Consider the following 21,558-nt stretch of genomic DNA (forward strand, 5'->3'; position numbering starts at 1 on the left):
ACACATCAGCTCCCTTCATCCTGTCAACTGTCAACTCCCCCTGCCTACGCCCACGCTGGTCCGCTCACACCTGTTCCCCCCAATGCACAGACTCCACGCCTCTCCCTGACCTGTCTCACCGTTTGTCTTTTCCAGCATCTTCCCGCCTGCTCCCTTCTCACTTACCCGTGGTACTGCCGCAGTTCCTGAAGCACTTGCTGCACTATCAACCTAGGGAAGGCGCGGGATACAAACAGACGAACCATGATTACTTGACCAGACCCTTGGCACCCATGCACACTCTAACTGGGTATCCTGAAGATTCCCGGGTATCTTCCTCCCCTCTGGGCAAAGTTTGTCTGAGAGAGAGAGGGGGGGCCCCATTATGTGAGAACTGGCAAGATTAGACTAGCATGGTCAATTATTTAAAAAAACAAGGTCTCATGTATTTCAGGCTGACCTCTAACTCACAGTTAGCTGAGGATGACCTTGCATGCCTCCAGTCTTCCTGCCTCCACCCACTGAGTGATGGGATGGCAGGTAGGTACTTGCACATGCCTGGCTTATGTGGTACTAGGCATGGAACCCAGCGCACACTAGGTGAGCATTCTATCCAATGAGCCCCAGCCCCAGGCTTGGTTGTTTGCAAACAGCAGCCTGGCATTCTCTGGCCCCAGCCTCTTCCTGGCTCCTCCTACTTAGTCTACTGGGTGCTCCTGTCTGCTGTGGGGGCAGACTCTCTACCCATCTCCACCTAGCCAGTCCCCTGGGGGCCACTCCTGTCTGTCGTGGGTCGGATACTCACACGTGATCTGGTTCCACGTGGTCCTTTTCCAGGCACTCTAACACGGGGGGTTCAAGGCCTAGAAACAGTTCCCAACAGAGGGGGACACAGGAATTGAGCAAGGATCCAGTCTACAGCTGCCCACCTCCAGGCTACGGATGACCAAAAGCTATGCATATAACACTAGCAATCTCTCAGTGAGGAGAGACAGGAAGCCTTGGACCAAAGACTGCACCGTCATCTTAGTGTGACCGCACAAACTTAGAGGCTCTCCCAGTCACGCTCAGGAGCTATATTCACTGTTCCTTCTTACCAAGGAAAGCCAAGGAATAACAGGTTGGATTTGTGTGACAGTTTGAGTGACGAGAGAGAAGTGTGGCCTTTGGCTAGAGACTCAGAGACCGAGAGAGAGAGAGAGAGAGAGAGAGAGAGAGAGAGAGAGAGAGAGAGAGAGAGAGAGAGAGAGAAATAAAGAGAAGCAGAACAGGGGAGGGAAGAAGAGAGAGCAAAGAGTGGGAGGCAGGCATTGAAGGTGGCTCAGTAGGTAGATGTGCTTGCGCCCAAGGCTGATGACAAAAGTTCAGTCCCCTGGACCCACACAGTAGAAGGAGAGAACCAACTCCTGACCTGTGCTATGACATGTCAATGCCTCTGCCAACACGTCACACACACAATAACAATAATATAACATTGAAAAGGAGTGAAGGAGAGAGAGGAGAGAGAGAGAGAGAGAGAGAGAGAGAGAGAGAGAGAGAGAGAGAGAGAGAGAGAGAGAGGAGAGAGAGAGGGGAGAGAGAGAGAGAAGAGAGAGAGAGAAAGAGAGGAGGTGGGTAGAGGCACAGAAAAAAGAAGCTGGAAGAAGGAGCCAGAGACATCCCAGAGAAAGGCAGATGGCAGACAGTGGGAAATGATACCCTCTTTCTGGATCCACAGGAATGTCAACCTCCTGCTCAAGTGACCCTGTGCTCCCTCCATCAGCTCCAGTCCTCCCTGAGGCCCAGCTGGGGTTCCACTCATGGAGCTCATCCCTGTTTCAGCCACTTGGTATAAAGACATTTTCAGGCCTGGCTACCTTGCACAGGTGGAGTGGGCTCATCTGAGCCTGAAGCCAGTTCCAGACAGCGGATCTCCTCACAGGACACAGGCACTGACTTGGACCTGAGCCTTTTCTCAGGGCTGTTGCATTCCTGTTGGGGGAAGAGGATTTGTACCCCAGATACACACAGCCAGTGCAACACCTCCCCCCAGATCCTGCTTCCATTTACACCAGGAGCTCCTTTTACTCGGCTGCAGAACCCTGAGTTATATTTGAGTCTGTGGGACTCAAATCCAGATGAATGGGATATCTGTGACAACCGTGGGTCATGTTCAGCCACAGGCTGTAGCTCCAAGCATGCATTCCCGGAGACTCAGTTGCCACCTCAGGTCTGAAACACACTTTCCCTGGTTGCAGACCCCAACCTGTGTCCTTCTTATTTCAAGCTCCATCCCATGAGTCCTCTGTGCTTGGCTGGGGCTTCAGCATGAGGGGACAGGCTCCCTTTGCCACAGCCCACTGGTGACATTTATGGCTGAGATTCTTCTGTCTCTCTCTGTCTCTGATCTCTCTGTGCTGTGTGTGTGTGTGTGTGTGTGTGTGTGTGTGTGTGTTTACATACACAGAGGTCAGAGGACAATTTGGTTTTCTCCTTTAACTGTTGGACTGTGAGGATTGAACTTAGGCCATCAGGCCAGTGCTTTTACTTACTTGCAAGTGCTAGTCTTATCACTGGCCCTCTACTTTATTTTTTGAGACAGCATCTCTCATTGAGCATCACTGAGCCTGGCGCTCATCATCTAGGTCAGGCCAGCTGGCCAGTGAACTCCAGGGATCACTTGCTATCTCCCCCCCACAGCTCCTTGATAGGATTACAGGCTTGTACCCCCATGCCAAACCTTTACATGGGAGCTAGGGATCCAAAGTCAAGTCAGCATGCTTTGCAGCAGGGGCTTTACTGCCTGAGGAATAGCTCCACCTCTGGGCAGATTTATCAGAAGGGACAGAGGACTGTGGAGATGGCTCAATCCCTAAAGTGACATGAGGATCCTGGGGGAAAACCCTGGGCATATGGCTCATGTTTATAATCACAGTGCTGGGGAGGTAGAGATAGGTAGGCTCCTGGGACTTGGTTGGGGGCAAGCCTTACTGGCTTTCTTAGCAAGGTCTCTCCCTTTCTTCTTTCTTTCTTTCTTTCTTTCTTTCCTTCCTTCCTTCCTTCCTTTCCTCCCTCCTTCCTTCCTTCCTTTCTTCCCTCCCTCCCTCCGTCCCTCTGTCCCTACCTTCCTCCCTCGCTCCTTCTCTTCCTCCTCCTCCTTTATATAGCCCTAGCTCTCCTGGAACTCACTGTGCAGACCAGGCTAGCCTTGAACTCACAGAGATCCACTCACCTCTGCCTTCCAAGTGCTAGGATTAAAGGCCCACTCCATCATGCCCACGCCTAGCTATCTTAGCAAGTTTTAAGCCCTTGAGAAAAGCTTGACTCCAAAGAAATAGATGGCACTGAGAACTGAGATTAGAAGTTATCCTCTGGCTTTCACACCCTCTCCATACCCTACATGTTTGCGTGTGTGTGCACACGTGCACACACATGCACATATATACTTATACACACAATTGCAAGTAATATCTCAGGACCCAGAGATGTCACAGCCGTGGGCCAAATTAGGGAGATTCCTCCTCTGTGCCCTCACTATAATCAGTAACCCTGACAGCTATGGGCAAGGTGCTTCCTTTACCCACGGCACCACAGCCGAGAGGGGTGCCTACTGTTGGGGTTGGTGCAGATTCTGCCAACCTTCATTGAGGGTTCTGCTGGAGTCCCATTCCCAGATAAGCATCCTTGGGTCCAGGTCTTCTGGCCTTCTCCAGACAGATTCAGAGCAAGGCTAGCCAGAGTCCGGGGGAGACAGGCTCCTTCGTCCACTGTGGAGGCATCAAGACTGAGCCTGGGGAAGGGCAGATATTGAAGCGTTTAGTGTGTGGGATCCATCTGGCCATGGCCTTAGGGAATTCGCAGGCATGTTTACAGGTTTCAGAGAAAAAAAGGCCACTCAGAGGGGCCAACCACCCTCCCAATACCAGAAGAGTTCGTATCTTCAGAGAGATTCCCCCCGCTTTCTTCTATGGTGGTTTTCTTTCTTCTTCCCTCTCTCACTTTGTCCCTCTCCCTAGTCCTCTCTCCTTCCTTCCTTCCTTCCTTCCTTCTTCCTTCCTTCCCTCCTTCCTTCCTTCCTTCCTTCCTTCCTTCCTTCCTTCCTTCCCCTTCTTTTGAATATTGAACATGGAACTCAGGGCTTCACGCATGCTAGGCGACCACTCGGCCATAAGCTACACTCTGGACCCTCTTGGGAGGAATGGAGGCACCAGTGTGGGATGGTGATGACTAAAGGCCTTCTGCTTTTGATGCTGTTACTGTGGGAGCAGGGAGATGAGTGCGTATCTGTGTTTTGGTCACATCTGAGTCTGTAGCATGCAAGTGGTGGGCACGCTTTGCGTGGCCATCCCACTCCTTACACCCGTTAGGCACGGGCTTAACAGGGAGAGGGGGAAGCAAGTGGATGCTCTATGTACACATGTGTGTTTGCATGTGTGGGAATCTATACACAAACACGCATGCACACATGGGTTTATGAGAGCACGTATTTGGGCTGCCTCTCACAGCACAGACACCTTAGTGGCTCTATGAGGCGTGTTTGTGAGTGCCGGAACCTGCACGTACGGGCTCACACACGCTTCCTCTCAACTGAAACTTCCCCTCTGGAAGGAAGGGGAACCCTCAGAAACTCAAAAGAAAGCTCAAGAATCTGAGGTTATACAAAAAGGTCAAATACAGTTGCCGGGAAGAAGAGGCTCTTTGGTGGAGCTGCCTGCACCTCCAAGCTGTACAGGGATCCCCAGCCATGTAGCCATGTAGCTTTTTTTTTTTTTTTTTTTTTTTTGGTCAGCATTGGCATTCATCATGTAGCTGCTTTTTAGTTATCTATGCTCATATGAGTAATTCTTCACCCAACCCCCTGTAAGTAAACTCCAATGAAGTCGGTTCACTGAACTGGCCTTGGATTGGGTCATTCCTTTGATTTGTTACTGGTGCCCTTGCTGAGGTGAATAGAGGCTTGCTTGTACCTCCTCAGCAAAAGTCCCACATCTGGATAACACAGGCAGGACAGCAGTGTGTCCTAAGAACTGGCTGTGGCCTCCCACATTCTTTCCTGTGGCATCCCGGAAGGTAGGCAGTGGCAGGGGCTGACCTTCGGCAGCGTTCTGAGCAGCTCCGTGGCCTCTCCCAGCTGCGTCTCTGAGGCGGGGCTGGAGCTCCTTCACAGCACGAACGGAAGGACTCTCTTCTGCCTTCCTTTCTGGGCCTCGTAGGCTCCATGATCCCTTCAGAAGGGCCTCCTAAGCCCAGATCCCGGAGGTACTCGCTACCCTGAAGGGCTCCCATATCCAAGCTGAGGTCTTCTGAGCTCTCGCTGAAGTGCCTTGAAAACCCATCTTCCTGTGGGTTGGGAAAAGAGGATGTTGGTCAAGAGGTAACAGAGAGGAGGTCTCTTGGACTCAAGTCCCCACTCCTTAGTACACAGATGGGCTTATCTTCCTCATCTCTCCAGTGGTATGCCGTGGTGGTTTGAATAAGAACTGGACCTTTGTTTGGTCCAGTATATCTTCACTACTCTCCCTTTCCTCCTTTTTGGAATGGGAAGGCATATTCTGTGCCACTGTATGTTGGAAGTATGTGATCTGCTTTTTGGTTTTGATTTTTACAGGGGGTTACAGTTTGATATGAGCCTCAGAAGAGACTTTGGAGTTTTAAACAATGTTGAGACTGAGATAGACTATGGGAACTTTTGAAGTTGGACTAAACACATTTTGCTGTAAATATGAATATAAAGCCGGGAGTGGCGGCACACACCTGTAATCCCAGAGCTCAAGGAGGCAGAGGCAGGCAGATCTTGGTGAGTTCGAGGCCAGCCTGGTCTACAAAAGTGAGTCCAGGACAGCCAAGGCTACACAGAGAAACTCTTATCTTGAAACCCACCCGCCTTCCCAAAATATATATGGACGTAAGCCTAAGGGGAGTGGATCATGGTAGTTTGAATAAGAATAACCCCACAGGCTCATATATTTGAATGCTTAGTCACCAGGGAGTAGCACTATTTGAAAGGATTAGAAGGATTCTATAGGTGTGGCCTTGTTAGAAGGAATGTGTAACTGAAGTTGGGCTTTGAGGTGTCAAAAGCCATGGTAAGGCCAGAGTCAGTCTCTCTCCCCCTCTCTGTCTGTCTGTCTGTCTGTCTGTCTGTCTGTCTGTCTCTGTCTGTCTGTCTCTCCCTCTGTCTGTCTCTCTGTCTCTGTCTGTGTCTCTCCCTCTGTCTGTCTCCCTCTCTGTCTGTCTCTGTCTGTCTGTCTGTCTGTCTGTCTGTCTCCTTCTCTGTCTGTCTCTGTCTCTGTCTCTCTCTGTCTCTCTCTGTCTCTCTGTCTCTCTGTCTCTGTCTCTGTCCCTGTCTCTCTCTCTCTCTCTCTCTCTCTGTCTCTGTCTCTCTCTGTCTCTCTCTCTCTCTCTCTCTCTCTCTCTCTCTGTCTGTCTCTCTGTCTCTCTGTCTCTCTCTCTCTCTCTCTCTCTCTCTCTCTGTCTCTGTCTCTCTCTCTCTCCCTCTGCCTATAGATCAGAATGTAGCTTCTGGTTACTGCTCCAGCACCTGTCTGCCTGCGTGCTGCCATGATGATAGTGGACTAAAGCCATGACACTGTAAACAAGCCTCCAATTGAACGCTCTCTTCTATGAGAGTTTGCTTGGTCATGGTTTCTCTTCACAGCAGTAGAACAGTGACTGAAACATAAGCTTAGCCTGGGGTTCGAGGTTTAATTTCCCTAAAAGCCTTATATGCTGGATCTCTAAGCTTCTTAACCAGAATTCACTGTATGAGTAGGCTACATTTCACTGGTGTGCATGTGATTTGTGTGTTCTGGCATGTGGAGGTACAGTGCATATGTGTATGTAAAGGTCAGAGGGTCACCTTTGGATGGTTTTCCTCAGGGTCTTATCCTGTGGCTGTTATAATATGCTATCTAAATAAACTTCAGGGAGAAAGGGTTTATTTGGTCATAATTTCAAGTTGTAGGGGATGGTGCCACCCACCCAGTCAGTTGAGTCTTTCCTTTTCGGCAAATATGACCAGGACAAGCCCCTTAGACATGCCCACAGGTTAACCCAGTGTAGACAATCCTTTTTGGAGACTTTGTTTCCAGATGCTTCTACATGTGTCAATTAGACAGTAAAAAGATAACCATCACAGGTACCAACCACCACTGGTTTTTGAGGCCTGAAATGCACCCATTTGTCCATGCCTGTTGTCCAGTGAACCCCAGGGATCTGTCTGTCTCTCTCCACTCCAACACCGGGATTACCAGTTTATCCTGCACCTCCAGGCTATTCTGTTTTCTGTGGGCTCTGGTATTGAACTCAGGTCCTCATCCTTTCATGGCAAACACTTTCCTGACTGAGCCATCTCCCCATCCCAGACTACATTTTGTTCATTTGTCTTTTGGTCATTGCCAAGGAAAGGATCATACAGATATCTATTTGCGATCTGGTTGCAGTGTTTTTGTTTGGATTGTTTCTCAGGCAGGGCTTCGCTGCTGTGGTTGATGGGAAACTCACTAGCCTCGAACCGGTGAACCTACTGCCCTAGAGTGGTCCCTGTGCTGGGCTTACAGACATGTAGTACCACAGCTGGCTCCACGTTCAGTTGTTTTGTCATTTTTTAAAACATTTATTTGTTTGTTATTTATTGTGTGTGCTTCTGCATCAGATGACAACTTGTAGGAGCCCACTCTCATTTACCATGTGAGTCCTGAAATTCAGGTCATTAGGGTTTGGTGGCAAGCTCCCTTGCCTACTGAGTCAGCTTACTGGTCCTCCTTTCAGGTTTTTGGGGGTTTTTTTGTGCATATATCCAGAAGCAATATTGCTACCACTTATAGTAGTTCTCTGTTTACGATTTAAAGGGGGTGGCAGATTGGGGATTGAATCCAGGGACTCCTGTACACTAGGCAAACACTCTATCACCAAGTTACATCCCTAGCCCTTGTGTGTGTGTGTGTGTGTGTGTGTGTGTGTGTGTGTGTGTGTGTGTGAACATTTGGGTATCTTTGTCTATCACTTTCCACCTTATATTTGGTGACACAGGGTTTGTTGGCTATGCTGGTCGGGCAGTGAGCTTTGTGATCTCCATGTTTCTACCCCTAGTCCAAGTGCTGGAGTTACGGACGTACACCATCATGCCTGATTTTTTTTTTTTTTTTTTTTTTGGTTTTTTGAGACAGAGTCTCTCTGTGTAGCCTTGGCTGTCCTGGACTCACTCTGTAGACCAGGCTGGCCTCGAACTCACAGCGATCCACCTGCCTCTGCCTCCCGAGTGCTGGGATTAAAGGCGTGCGCCACCACGCCCGGCATCATGCCTGATTTTTTTTATGTTGATGTTAGGGATTTGAACTCAGGTCCTTACGTTTGTGCAGCAAACATGCGTTAAAACTGAGCCATCTCCCCAGCCCATTCTTCCTCCCTCTGTCCTTAAATACCACATCCAACTTTTAGCTAGTCTCTTTCTTTCTTTCTCTCATTCTTTCTTTCTTTCTTTCTTTTTTTTCAAGACAGGGTTTCTCTGTATAACCTTGGCTGCCCTGGACTCGCTTTGTAGACCAGGCTGGCCTTGAACTCACAGAGATCTTTCTAAAGGATCACACTATAGCTGTGGCTGGACCAGAGTGACCTTTCCCTTGCTCTCCTGAGACATCGGTGGCAGTCTCTTTTTAGCTTTCACCTATGGCCTGGATTGCTCCATTTCTGTTCCTGATGCCTAGTCAACCTCGTGTGGACTCCTGTCTCTTTCCCCGTCGCTTCCCCACAAGGTTCCCTTATATCTCTGCTTTTCATCTTCCCATAAATATAAACATGTCAGGATGGGCTCTGAGCTGGTGCTGGGCTCCCTCCTCTTCCAAATGTCTGGCCTCTCTCATCCCAGGCAGAGGTGGGAGTCAGGCCAGAGCTTGGGAGGAGGGTTCTGGGAAACTAAAGCACAGCCTGTCCCAGCTCGCTAGCCAGCAGGCACACTGGATGGAGGGAAAGCCCTACCGCTCCTTTGTCTGGAAGCTTGGACACTTTTTCAGACTCATTTCCCTGGGTGAGAAAAGAAGGAGCGGGCATGTCCACCGAGGGCCTTCCCAGAGATCTAATTAAACACTGGGCCCCAGGCCTGACACCCCGGAAGAGGATCTAGGAAATCTCAGCTCCTGCTCCACAGACTCAGGGAGCCTTGGGTTTTCCCCAGCCACCCCTCCCCCCACCAAATTTTTGCTGATTTCAAGGTAGAGGCAAAACACCCCAAGCTTCTCTTTGGGGACCACATGCACGCTCAGGTTGTACACAGACACATTTTGGTTTTGAAGTGCTGTGAGTGGATCCCAAGCCCTTGTGCATGCTAGGTAAGTCCTCGGTGACCGAGCCACACCCCAGGCCCCTCATGGAGAACTCTTGGCAGCACACGGTCTTCCCCTCACTGGGGAGTTCTAGGCAGTCACCCTATCTCTGAACAACACCTCCAACTCTTGGGTGTTGTTTGAAGACAGATCTGACTATATGGCGTAGACGAGCTTCAAACTTGAGGTTCCCCTGCCTGTATTCCCCCCAAATCATAGATAGGTTTTTATTTTAAAACCATAAATAGTAACTTATGTCACTAGCTCTTAGGAAGAGATAGCACACTGAAGCAAATTCAACCATACAGTGTCTCTATTCCTATTTTGCCATGCAACAAAGTGTCTTTGTTTGAAACAAGTAATCAAGGTAGAAGACACTAATTTGCAAACTCAAAGTCTAAAGGCTCCAAAATAAGTTGGAGCCCTGGCATGACAATGCAGATGGAAAATTCCACATTGTGGACAGATCACAATCAAAATGCAGTGATGGGCACCAGAAAAATGGCTCAGCAAGGTTAAAGCCTTTGCTTCCATGGCCTGACAACCTGGGTTCAATCCCTGAGAACTACAAGTGCCATGGCACTCAAGCAAAACAAAACAAAGCAAAGCAAAATACCATTAAAAAATAAGACAAATAAAGCAAAACAGGCTAGAGAGGCGGCTCATCAGTGAGAAGCAAGCATTGCTGTTGCAGAGGACCTGATTCTGTTCCCATCACCCACATGGTGCTAGGACACAAGTGCACACAGTGCGCAATAACCAGCAACTTCAGCTCCGGATGATCTGCTGCCCCCTGATGGCCTCTGTGGTTCCTGCACTCATCTGCACAAACCACCACACCCATAGGTTTAATTTAAAAGCAATATCTTCCCTAATATACACAGAAAAGCAGAGACGCAAAGTAGTATATGAAATACCTGCAGGCCATGGGTTTACATGAGACATCAATGAATCCAAGGTTTAGACAGGGTTTTTTTTTTAATCCCCAAATTATCTCATTTAGGTTTACACAGATATTTCCAGCCTGAAAAGTCCAAAATCAGGGCTGGGGAGGCCACCCAGTCATTACAGTGCTCTCTCAACAAGCACAAGAGCCTAAGTTTGATTCCCAACATCCACAGAAAAGCTGACGTGTGGTGGCACCCTTCTGTAACCTCATCATTTGGAGAAGGCCCAGGCAAGAGGATGTCTAGGCAGCCGTCAAGTTTCGGGTTCAGTGACAGACCAGTGTCTCAAAACATAAGATGAAGAACAATTGAGAAATATACTCAACTTTGACCTCTGGCATCCACATTCATGGCTGTGCATCCACACAGATACATACATGCCTGCCTACCTACCTACATGCATGTATACAAACCTAAAATCAAGCTAGGTGTGGTGGCTCATGTGAGACTCTGTATCAATGAAAGCACGCACACACACAAAACTCCTGCCTGGTGGTACACGACTAAAATCTCAGTACCTGGGAAATGGAAGCAGGAAGAGTAAGAGTTCAAGGTCATCCTTGGCTATTTACTGAGTTCAAGGTCAGCCTGGGCTACAGGAGACCCTGCCTTATAGAAACAAATAAACAAGGCACTTGGGAAGTAACCCAGCCTGAGGTCTTGAGAACCCACTTAAAAGAAGGGTAGGTGGGGCAGGCAGCCCCACTATAATCCAAGTGTATGGGAGGCAGAGACAGGAACTCTCCAGAGCAAGATGGCTAACCAGACTGGCAGCAATGGTGAGCTCCAGGTTCAGTGAGATACCTTGCCTCAGTGTATAAGGTTATGAGTGGTTGAGGAAGATACTCATCATTAAACTTGGATCTACATCCATGAAGACACACATACTCACATACACAGCTACCAACACACAGACATACACATGGACACACACATACACACACAAAGGATACACACACACACACACACACCAGAACAAATAAAACTAATCTCAACCATCTTTGGATAGGGATGTGTAGCTTATTTTATTTTGGTGCTGGGGATTGAATAGAGTGGCCTGTTAGTACATGCTCTACCACTGACCTACATCCCACCACTCACTTTACTTTTTAGTTCTTTTAAGATATATGTGTGGTGGTTGGTTTGAATTGTCAACGTGACAATCACTTGGGAGGAAAGTCTTGGTGAGGAGTTGGGTTGGCCCATGGGCATGTCTGTGGGGGATTGTCTTAAGTTAGTTGATATGTAAAGACCCAGATCACTGTGTATGGCACTGTTTAGGCCTCTAGGACAAACAAGAAAACAAATGTCCTGGTTAGTTTTTACTGTCAACTTGTCATAACCTAGCCACCTTAGAAGAGGGAGCTTCAGTTGAGGAATTGCCCAGATCAGCTTGGCCTGCAATCATACCTGTGCCTTGACTGAGGATTGGTTTGGGAGGTCCCAGCCCACTGTGGGTAGCACCATCCCTATGTTCGTGGGCCTGATTTCAAGCTGAGCATGAGCCAGAAAGCAGGCCTGTAAGCAGCATTCCTCTACAGTCTCTGCTTGAGTGCCTTCAATGACAAAAAAGTAAACTGAAAATGTAGGGTGAAATAGGCCCAGTCCTCCCCAAAGTTGCTTTTGGTTATGGCATTTGTCACAGCAGTGGGAACTGGGCTGGAGCAGCAAGCAAGCACGCACGGATTCACCAATTCTGCTCTTGATTGTAGATAGCATAGGGCGGGCTAATGGAAGATGCTGCTTTGATTTCCCTGTGACCTACAATTATAAACTAAAACAATGCTCTTTCTATCCTGCATTGCTTTTGGTAAGGTTTTTTGTTTTGTTGTTTTTTGTTTGTTTGTTAAATCACAGCAATAGAAATGAAATTAGAACACTGGGTCTCTTGCTGGGTTGGCTTTGAATTTATGATCCTCAGACACCTGAACAGCTGAGAGGGGAGAGCTGTGACCTCAAGGACCTGAGTGGGGAGGGCTGTGACATCAAGGCCCGAGAGGGAGACTCACCTTGTCGCAGAGCACCGGTTTGAGAAGGGTTGACTCATAGAAAGACTACAGTCAGTGTCCGCATCAGTATGCTGGCTATTGATTTACTGAGTTATAAGATCTAGGGTCCTGAGCATTCGAGGCAAGTACTCTGTCACTGAGCTACACCCGACTTCCTGCAGCAGCTTTTGCTAGCTTAACCTTGGATGTGATCATTTTGTTTTTCACTAAATATTTTAAAAATTACATTTTATTTATTTATTTATGTGTGTGTGCATGTGTATATATGTGTGTGTATATGTATGTGTGTGTATGTGTATATGTGTATGTGTGTATATGCATGTGCATGTATAGACATGTGTTGTGATACACAGGTGGAGGTCAGAGGACAATTTGTGGCAGTTGGTTCTCTCCTTCTACCATGTAGATCTTAAGGATCAAATTATTATTCTCGGTGACAGATGCCTTTTTACCAATTGAGACATCTTTTTATTTTTTATTTTTATTTTTTAAAAGATTTTATTTATTTATTATTATGTATACAGAGCTCTGCCTGCATGTACCCCTGCAGGCCAGAAGAGGGCATCAGATCACATTATAGATGGTTGTGAGCCACCATGTGGTTGCTGGGAATTGAACTCATGATCTCTGGAAGAGCAGTCAGTGCTCTTAACCGCTGAGCCATCTCTCCAGCCCCCGAGACATCTTTTTATTTTAATGTGTACGTGTGTGAGCCGCATGTGTGCTTGTGTGTGGAGGTGTGCTCACCTGTGTGCACGCACAGAGACCAGAGGAGGATGTCAGGTGTTCTCTGTAACTCTCCACCTTGCTCTGTTGAAACAAGGTCTCTTACTGAACTTGGGGTTAGGCCGGTCCCAGCAAGCTCCAGTGATGCTCCTTCTGCATCCTCCACAGTGATGGGGTTACAGAGGTGCACATGGCCATATCTGACTTCTTACGTGGGTGCTGGGGATTTGAACTCAGTTTCTCCTGCTTGCAGCATCAAGTGTTCTTACTCACTGCTATCTCTCTAGCCTCTCAGAACCTCAGGGCTCCTATCTCTAAAATAGACACACTATGGCCACTTCACGTGATTGTTATGGTGGTAAAAATAGGGTGGGGGAGATGTTTGGCATGGGGCATTGCTGGGTTAGGTTGAAGTCCTACCCACTCTGGTTAGCCGTTCTAATGCACTTGGAAAAGGGGGCGAATCCCTTTCGATCCTAGCAGGACTCCTGAATCCCATCAGGTAAGATGCGTCACAGACCTGGTCCTGCTCTGATAAAAACTTCAGAGCCACCTTCAGATTACCCAGGGCTGTTTTGTCCTTCCTAAAATAAGGCCCTCAAGATATTTACTATAAACAGGAGCCACATCCTGTGACTTTCTCCCTTTTACAACCATCAGGTCCCCTTCTTACAACTCCCAGGGCTTAAAAAATCCCAGACTCTCGAGTAGGAGTCGCCTTTGTGGTCCCTCCCTTTTGAGCCTCGGGGTCCTTTTTGTCTTGTCTTTTTGATCCTTTGTGGTCTTTTTTGTCCTCCCTGCCTGTCCTTTTGGTCTTTTGGCTTTTGGTTCATCTTAGACTCCCCTTTCTACACAGAATGCGTGAGGCTTAGAGTGCACCATCACGTTTAGCTCCCGGATTTTTCGACTGTCCCTTTTCGGCTCATGATTCTGGCGATGGCGGCTGCTTTCTGCGCTTTCCAAGCCCTGGCTTCCCTCGCGGCACCATTTCTTCACTCTTACACAGTCCACACCCCAAGGGAACAGTGCCATCTATGGTAGACCGAGTCGTCCCATACCACCTCCACCCTGCAACGGGTTTCCATATGCAGCTCTGGCTTTCCTGGAACTTAATCTGTAGTTAGTTCCAGGCTGGCTTGGAGCTCAGAGATCTGCCTGTCCTGGGCTCCTGAGTGTTGGGAATATAAAAAGCACGCCAGCGCGCGCGCACGCGCGCGCGTGGTGTGTGTGTGTGTGTGTGTGTGTGTGTGTGTGTGTGTGTGTGTGTGTGTGTACTCATGGAAGGTGGAAGAGGGCATTAAATACCTTGGAGCTGTAGTTACAGGCCATTGGTAGATATAGAATGTGAGTGCCAGGAACTGAATTCAGGGTTTCTGCAAAAGCAGAAAGCTCTCTTAACCATTAAGCCATCTCTCTGGCCATAGGAGACCCCAGGCTCAGAGAGATGGCAAAGCCTTCCTTGCGGGGCCAAGTGGGAATAGAACAGGAACGTGCTCAGCGGTTAAGAGCAACCGACTGTTCTTCTTAAGATCCTGAGTTCAATTCCCAGTAACCACATGGTGGCGCACAACCATCTACTTCTTAAGATCCTGAGTTCAATTCCCAGTAACCACATGGTGGCGCACAACCATCTATAATGAGATCTGGTGCCCTCTTCTGGAGTGCTGACATACTTGCGGACAGAGCGCTGTATATAAAATAAATAAATAAATAAATAAATAAATAAATAAATAAATAAATCTTAAAAAAAGAAAGAAAGAAAGAAAAGAAAATGTCCACCATAGCTTTCTCCCCTGGCTATTTGTCCCCTGCAGGGAACGTTCCTGCTGAGATTAGCTAAACCTGTCTCCCTGATCCAACTGTATACCTCAGGCCCTGCCTCCTGAGTGTTTGCGTTAATCTTGTCCCCTTGTGCAGCTGTGTGCAATAACCCCACCTCTCCTTTCAGCTCTGTATGATAAGCAGGCTGAGCTTGGAGATGGGTGCTGTAGTCCCTTCAGCTAAGAGTCCAGAACACCTGATTCCCAACTTTTCTGCTCCCTATACTAGCACTAGCACATGAGCTCTTGGAGAGTGAGAGACCCTGTCGTCTCAGAAAACAACGTAGATGACAGACAAGCAATAAGAGCTGAGGTGTCCTCTGCTTATATGCACACACAAGCACGTGCACACACATAGACACAGAAGAAACATGCTTTTAAAAAAATTCCAAGGGCTTGCCTGTAGGAACCAGGCCCGACTGGTCTGCCTGCCTGTCTTGTTGTTTCATGTCCTGTTTCTAGCAGCTTCCACGTCTGTGTTTATCTTGGTTAGCTAGTGTGTTTACTGCTCTGAGAACGCGCCCCTCCCTTCCTCGAGACTTTTCCTCCTGTGTGAGATCACCTCTTGAGGGATTTCACCTGGGAGGAGGAGTCCTGTTTTGCTGCCCATAAGAAGGCTCTTTGGAACTCTGGACCGAGAATAAACTGCTACCGCGGCTGCTGCTCTCTTAGCTCAAAGGACCCGCTGTGTTATTGTGTGTGTGTGTGTGTGTGTGTGTGTGTGTGTGTGTGTGTGTGTGTGTGCATGAGTGTGTGCATGAGTTAAATCCGCAGTCCCTTGCCCTCGACTCGGGACTGCGGTGGCGCGGGCGCCACACTTGCCTTTATAGTGTACCTTGACTCAGGTACTTTGTTATATCAATGGAGAATGGGCTAATACATCACGTCAGGCACACACCATCAGAGTCAACTCCCTGGGGGATCCAACAGTCACCATTTGTCTGCCTGTCTCATCACAGCTGGAGCGGACTTGTATTCATCATGTCTCTCCTTGGTCTCTTCCAGCTTAGGATTAGCCTCCTGTATGCCTCACCCCTAGCCTCACGCCGTTTTTTTCTCAAGAAGAATGCTGAGAATTGTCATGAAGGCCACTGTTAAAACCCCAGACCCTGCTGAGCCCTGGGTGCCGGGGAGGGAATCGTCTGTGAAATATTGTCTCTCAAGGGCCTAGTCAACCACAGCACTGACTGAGCAAAGTGTACTTGCTGCCAGCATGGTCGTCAGCTCCTGTCTGTCCCAGCCACCTAATACCCGCCTGCTCATCCTCCATGGTCGCGAAGAAATCTGAAGTCTCAGGTTTCCAGGGTCCACGGCTACCCTTGGTGGCTGGGGCTGCAGCTCCAGGCTCCAAGGTCTGGGCATATGGCTTGGGCTCAGAGCCTGTAGAGAGAGAGAGAGGAAGGATAAAGGGGTCAGGATTAAGTCAGGAGGACAAAGGAAGACACCCTTCTAGGTGTGTCTGCGAGGGATGATTCTGATTAGGTTAACTGAGACAGGAAGACCCGCCCATTCTGGTCCCACCATTCAAAGCTGTGTCCCTGGACTAATAAAAATGAGAAAGGTGAGCCAAGAACCAGCATTTCATTGCTCTCTGCTTCCTGATTGTAGTCGCAATGTGGACAGCTGCCTCAAGCTCCTGCTAACATGCCTTCTCTACCATGATGGACTGTGTTCCCTTAAACTGTGAGCCAGGATTAACCCTTACTTTTAAAGGTGCTTTTGCCAGGTTTTTTTTTTTAATCACAGCTGTGAGACAAGTAAGATGGAGATGTTGAGAAGGGGCTGAGGTGGAAAAGTTCTTTAAAGGACCTTGAAGCCAACATGGCACCTCTTCCTTAACCTTTGCTTGTGACACACACGCCTAGTCAATCACAGACGAAGCTCTTTTCTGCTTAAGTATTTGTTTCTGGGAACCTCAGTGTATTCATGGTAGAAGTGGCTCTGGTAAAAGTCCTCATTTGATAGATAGTGTCGGGATGAGCACTGTCTCCGGTGTCTAGACTGAGCCCTCATCCTATAGTCTGAGCTATAATCTTGGTGTTATACGCTATGCCTCACCTTCCTGTCATAGATTGAGCCCTAACCCTGGTGTCATAGACTGAGCCTTATTTTTGTATCTTATACTAACTCCTCATCCTGTTGTCATATACTGAACCATGATCTTGGATTCATCTATGTGCCTCATGCTGCTATCATGAGCTGAGCACTGATCCTGGTATCACAGACTATCTTAGTCTCCTCTCCTGTTGCTGTGATAAAATACCCAGACAAAAGCAACTTAAGGGAGAAAGGGTTTATTTTAGGTTCAGTGCAAGTTTCAGTCAAGGCAGCAGAAGCCAGAAGCAGAAAGCAATGGATGCTTGTTCTTAGCGTATGCTCTATATTTATGCAGGATAGTTACCTAAGGCCAAGTTATCTTTCTACCTCAACTAATCCAATCAAGACAATACCTCAGAGGCAGGCCCAAAGACCCATCTCCCAGGTGACTACAGGTTCTGTCACATTGATAATTAACACTATCCATCACACAGATTGAGCTCCATCCTGGTTTCAGAGACTAAGCCATGATCTTGGCATTATATTGCACGCCTCATTCTGTTGTCCGGCTTAGCGCTGACTTAAAATGTCATAGACTGAGCTCCCATCCTGGGATCATATATGAGTCACTGTCTTGGTGTCACAAAGATACAAGCTCTGTCCTTGTCTCATAGACAGAGCCATAGTCTTGGTCATACAACATGCCTCATCCCGTTAGACCTCAGAGGGTATGACACTAATCCCGGTGTCATAGACTGAGCCCATTCAGGCATCATACCCATCACATGATATGATCTTGCTGTCAGAGTGAGTCTGGATCCTAGCCCGATCATAGGCTAAGCTCTCATGCTGATGGGATGAGATGAAGCTAAGCCTCATTATTATCTGATCATGGCCACCTTCTGTCCTTACAACATCTCTATGACACCTCACTGTATAAAGTGGGACACAGAGTAAAAGGGGCATACTGGCTTCACCCAAGTCACATGCGACTTGTACAAGGGAGGGGGGGGTTAAATCTAGGTATCTCTGAGTTCAAAGGAGGGTTCAGGGCAGGCCAGATGGCTCAGTCAGTACACTGCCTGCCATGCAAGTGTGAGAATCTGAGGATAGGGTCGCAGCACACCCAGGTGCAATGGTACATGTCTGGTACTGTCTGGGGAAGTGCAGACAGGCAGATTCTTGAAGCTCCTTAGATAGCCTAGCAGAAACAATGAGCTCTTGGTTCAGTGAGAGACCATGTGCCAAAAACTAAGGTATAGAAATGGCACAGTAACTAAGAGCACTGGCCGCTCTTCCAGGAGACCTAGGTCAAATCCCAGAACCCACATGACAGCTAACAACCATCTGTAGCCCCAGCTCCAGGGGATACACTGTCCTCTTCTGGTCTGTGCAGGAACTGCACACAGATGGCATACAGACATTCAATGAGGCAAACACTCCTACACATACAAATAGATAAAATCTTTTAAAAAAAAGTTGAGTAATGGTGGCGCATGCCTTTAATCTCAGCACCCAGGAGGCAAAGGCAGAGGGTTCTCTGTGAGTTGGATGCCAGCCTGGTCTACAGAGCAAGCTCCAGTACAGCTAGGGCTACAGAGAGAAACTCTGTCTTGAAAAACAAAAACAACAAACAAACAAAGAAAAAAATAAATAAAGCAGAGATCAAGGAAGATGTCTGACAACCTCTAGCCTGCATACCCTCATAAACATGATATCACACACACACACACACACACACACACACACACACTACACACACACACGTGCTACACAGACATACACTACACACACATGCTATACAGACACACACATGCCACACACACACATGGACATACACACAAGGACACACACACACACAACTGCCAGGCTACACACACACTACACACATGCTACACAGACACACACTACACATACATGCTATACAGACACACTACACATACATGCTACACACACACACACACACACACACACACACACATACACAAGGACACACACACACACAACCGCCAGGCTACCTTGTGCTCAGCCAGGTTGGGAGAGTGGTGCCTATAAATTTGCTGATGAATGGATAGATAGGTAGAGAAATGAATGGAAGAATCCGTGAGTGACTTAATAGACGGCTGCACGGCTGGATGGTCGGGTTGACAGGTCGATGAGTGGATGGATAAACGGCTTTTGGATGAAAAGAGAAGTAGATAGTTAGATGGATGGATGAATGGGTAAGTGAAGGACTAGGGGGTTGGATAGATAAATATGCATAAATGGTTCATGGATGGAAACACAAATGATCGCTTGATTGGTCGGATGAATAAGTAGATGAATGAATGGGTGGCTGACTGAAGAGACGGGTAGGTGACTCGAAGAGTGGTTGGGTGGCTGAGTACTGATGTGGATGGATTTTTTGGCTGGCTAGATGGTAGGTTTGGCTGGCTGGTCAGTCAGATAGATGTGTAACCACACGAGTGGATGGCAGATAGTTAGATGGATAGCTAAATGGTTAGCTAGCTGGTTGGCAGGCTGTACGGAAGAAATAAAGGTGGGCAGATGCATGTGAGGATGACAGGACGGATGAACCGAAGGACGGATAGATGGATGGATGGATGGAAGGAGGATGGTTGGCTAGTTTACCAGCTATATGCCAGGCTGGCTGGTTGGGTGGATAGCTGTGTGGACGAATGCTTGGGTGGACGGAGTGTGTGCGCGCAGATCAGCTGGACGGAGAGATGACGTGACACTGCTCGGGAGATGGTAATGCACAAGGCTGGGAGTGCTAAAGACAGAAGTGGACAGAAGTGAGTCAGAGAGGCAAGATGGAAAGGGACCCAGGGCGGACACACTGTATTATCACTAACTACAGGCTGGATGAAAAAGCATGACCAGACGGTGATAGTGACGTAGCTAAGGAAGAGAGCACAGAGCCCCTCTGCCCTGGGAGGGGGGGCACATCAGATCCCAGACAGCTCCTAAATTTTGCCTGGCTTTGCAGTCCAGCCTTATTATTTCCCTAGTGGGTCCTATGAGGGACTGAGACCATCAAAGTTTTACTTATTTTTATTTTTCGAGACAGGGTTTCTCTGTGTAGCCTTAGCTGTCCTGGACTCGCTTTGTAGACCAGGCTGGCCTCGAACTCACATCAATCAGACTGTCTCGGCCTCCCAAGTGCTGGGATTAAAGGCATGCACTGTCATGCCCCAGTTACAGAGTTTTAAAGAGGCACAGAAAAACCTTTCTTGGGGCTGGGGTAAGAACACTCGCTGCCTAAGTATGAGACCTTGAGTCCCCAGCATCTGTGTAAAAAGCCACATGTGGCTATGAATGCTTGTGATCCCATTGCTTTGAGGGTGGAGGAGAGTGGAGACAGGGGAGCAGAGACCCGTGCACATAGCGTATTCTCTCTCTCTCTCTCTCTCTCTCTCTCTCTCTCTCTCTCTCTCTCTCTCACACACACACACACACACAGAAGCAGACACACAGAGACACACAGATACACATACATACATACATACACACACAGACACACAGACATACATACATACACACACAGACACACACACATACATACATACATACATACATACATACACACACACACACACACACACACACACACAGACACACAGACACATGCCATCTTTTCCCCTTGCAACTCTGGACTAAAGACCAGGGAAACAGGGTAAAGGAGCCACCGTGCTAACACAGATAAAGGAATGAGAGCCGGAGCAGCGAGAGGGACTCAGGCCCGTTGGCTTCTCTCTAGTGAGCAGCCTCTCAGCTTAGGTTCAGGCCCAGGGCAGCAGCGCAGCAGCATCCTCCCTCACCAGCCCCTGTGGCCTCAGCCATAAAAGGGTGTAACAGTCATTGTCAGAGCTTGCAGTTCACTCCCCCACCTGCCGAGCCTACAAATCATAATCTCAACCTTCTAGGACTCAAAAACAGGGTGTGCTGCCTGGCCAGACTCCAAGACCCAGGCCACAGAGGGACAACTTAGTGACCCATGCCCTGTGTGCTAATTCCCCAGGGTTGCCACTATAGATGGATTTGGTACCCTCCCCAGGCTCCGGGACTCTGCCCACATGGACAGCTCTGCTTAATGATCAGAACCCATCACAAAGGCACAGCCCCATAACTGAACTGGTTTCAAATTCCATCAAATTCCAGCTCCTCTGATAAGTGCTTGTTGTGTGAGCGAGAAGCTCGGTCTCTCTGAGCTCAACTTCAGTGGGGGTCACTTTGATCACACCCCAGTTCCCAGGCCACCCCGTCTCTCCAGCCCCAGCGCACAGTCTGGGTCCTCTAGTGCTTCCATCTGCTTTCCAGTCCCAGCACAGAGAGAGCATGTGAATCGGATGACCAGGTGTGCCCCCCCCCCCCCCGTGTACCCAGTTTCCTTCACCGTTGAACCTTATGATACTCTGGACAAGGATTCAGCTCCTGCAGGTGGCCTGGGTGGTCAGGACCCATGAAAGTCTGAACCGGGCAGCAGCTATGATTAGGTGGGTATAGGGCCAGAAAAACCAAGGTTGCCATGAGAGTACGGGCCAGCCCCTATCACACGGTCCACCCATCTTCTGTGACCAGAACACCATTCAGTTATTTTTCAAGGGTAGCTCAGTGGGTAGAGCTCTTTCCTTGCATGGCTGAAGTGCTGGGCTCCATTCCCAGCACTGTCTGGTGTGCCCACACACGCCTGTCATCTTAACACTGGGGAGGTGAGGGCAGGTGAAGGAAGGCAGGAATT

General features: G+C 48.5%; 1 protein-coding gene across 3 annotated transcripts in view; it reads right to left on the reverse strand.

The window, feature by feature from the left end:
• ARHGEF18 (Rho/Rac guanine nucleotide exchange factor 18) overlaps nucleotides 1–21,558 on the reverse strand; it is a gene marked incomplete at its 5' end in the record, with an annotated part of 106,728 nt that overhangs the window by 76,226 nt on the left and 8,944 nt on the right. For all 3 annotated transcript variants that reach the window (XM_084764469.1, XM_084764468.1, XM_084764467.1), the window contains 6 exons: nucleotides 166–210; nucleotides 785–842; nucleotides 1,836–1,950; nucleotides 3,598–3,748; nucleotides 5,051–5,298; nucleotides 16,036–16,160. In XM_084764469.1, coding sequence (XP_084620595.1) covers nucleotides 166–210; nucleotides 785–842; nucleotides 1,836–1,950; nucleotides 3,598–3,748; nucleotides 5,051–5,298; nucleotides 16,036–16,050 — 632 coding nt within the window. The remainder of the gene's footprint in view (nucleotides 1–165; nucleotides 211–784; nucleotides 843–1,835; nucleotides 1,951–3,597; nucleotides 3,749–5,050; nucleotides 5,299–16,035; nucleotides 16,161–21,558) is intronic.

Source organism: Acomys minous, assembly GCF_964271855.1.
Source record: "Acomys minous genome assembly, chromosome: 16".
NCBI lineage: Eukaryota > Metazoa > Chordata > Mammalia > Rodentia > Muridae > Acomys > Acomys minous.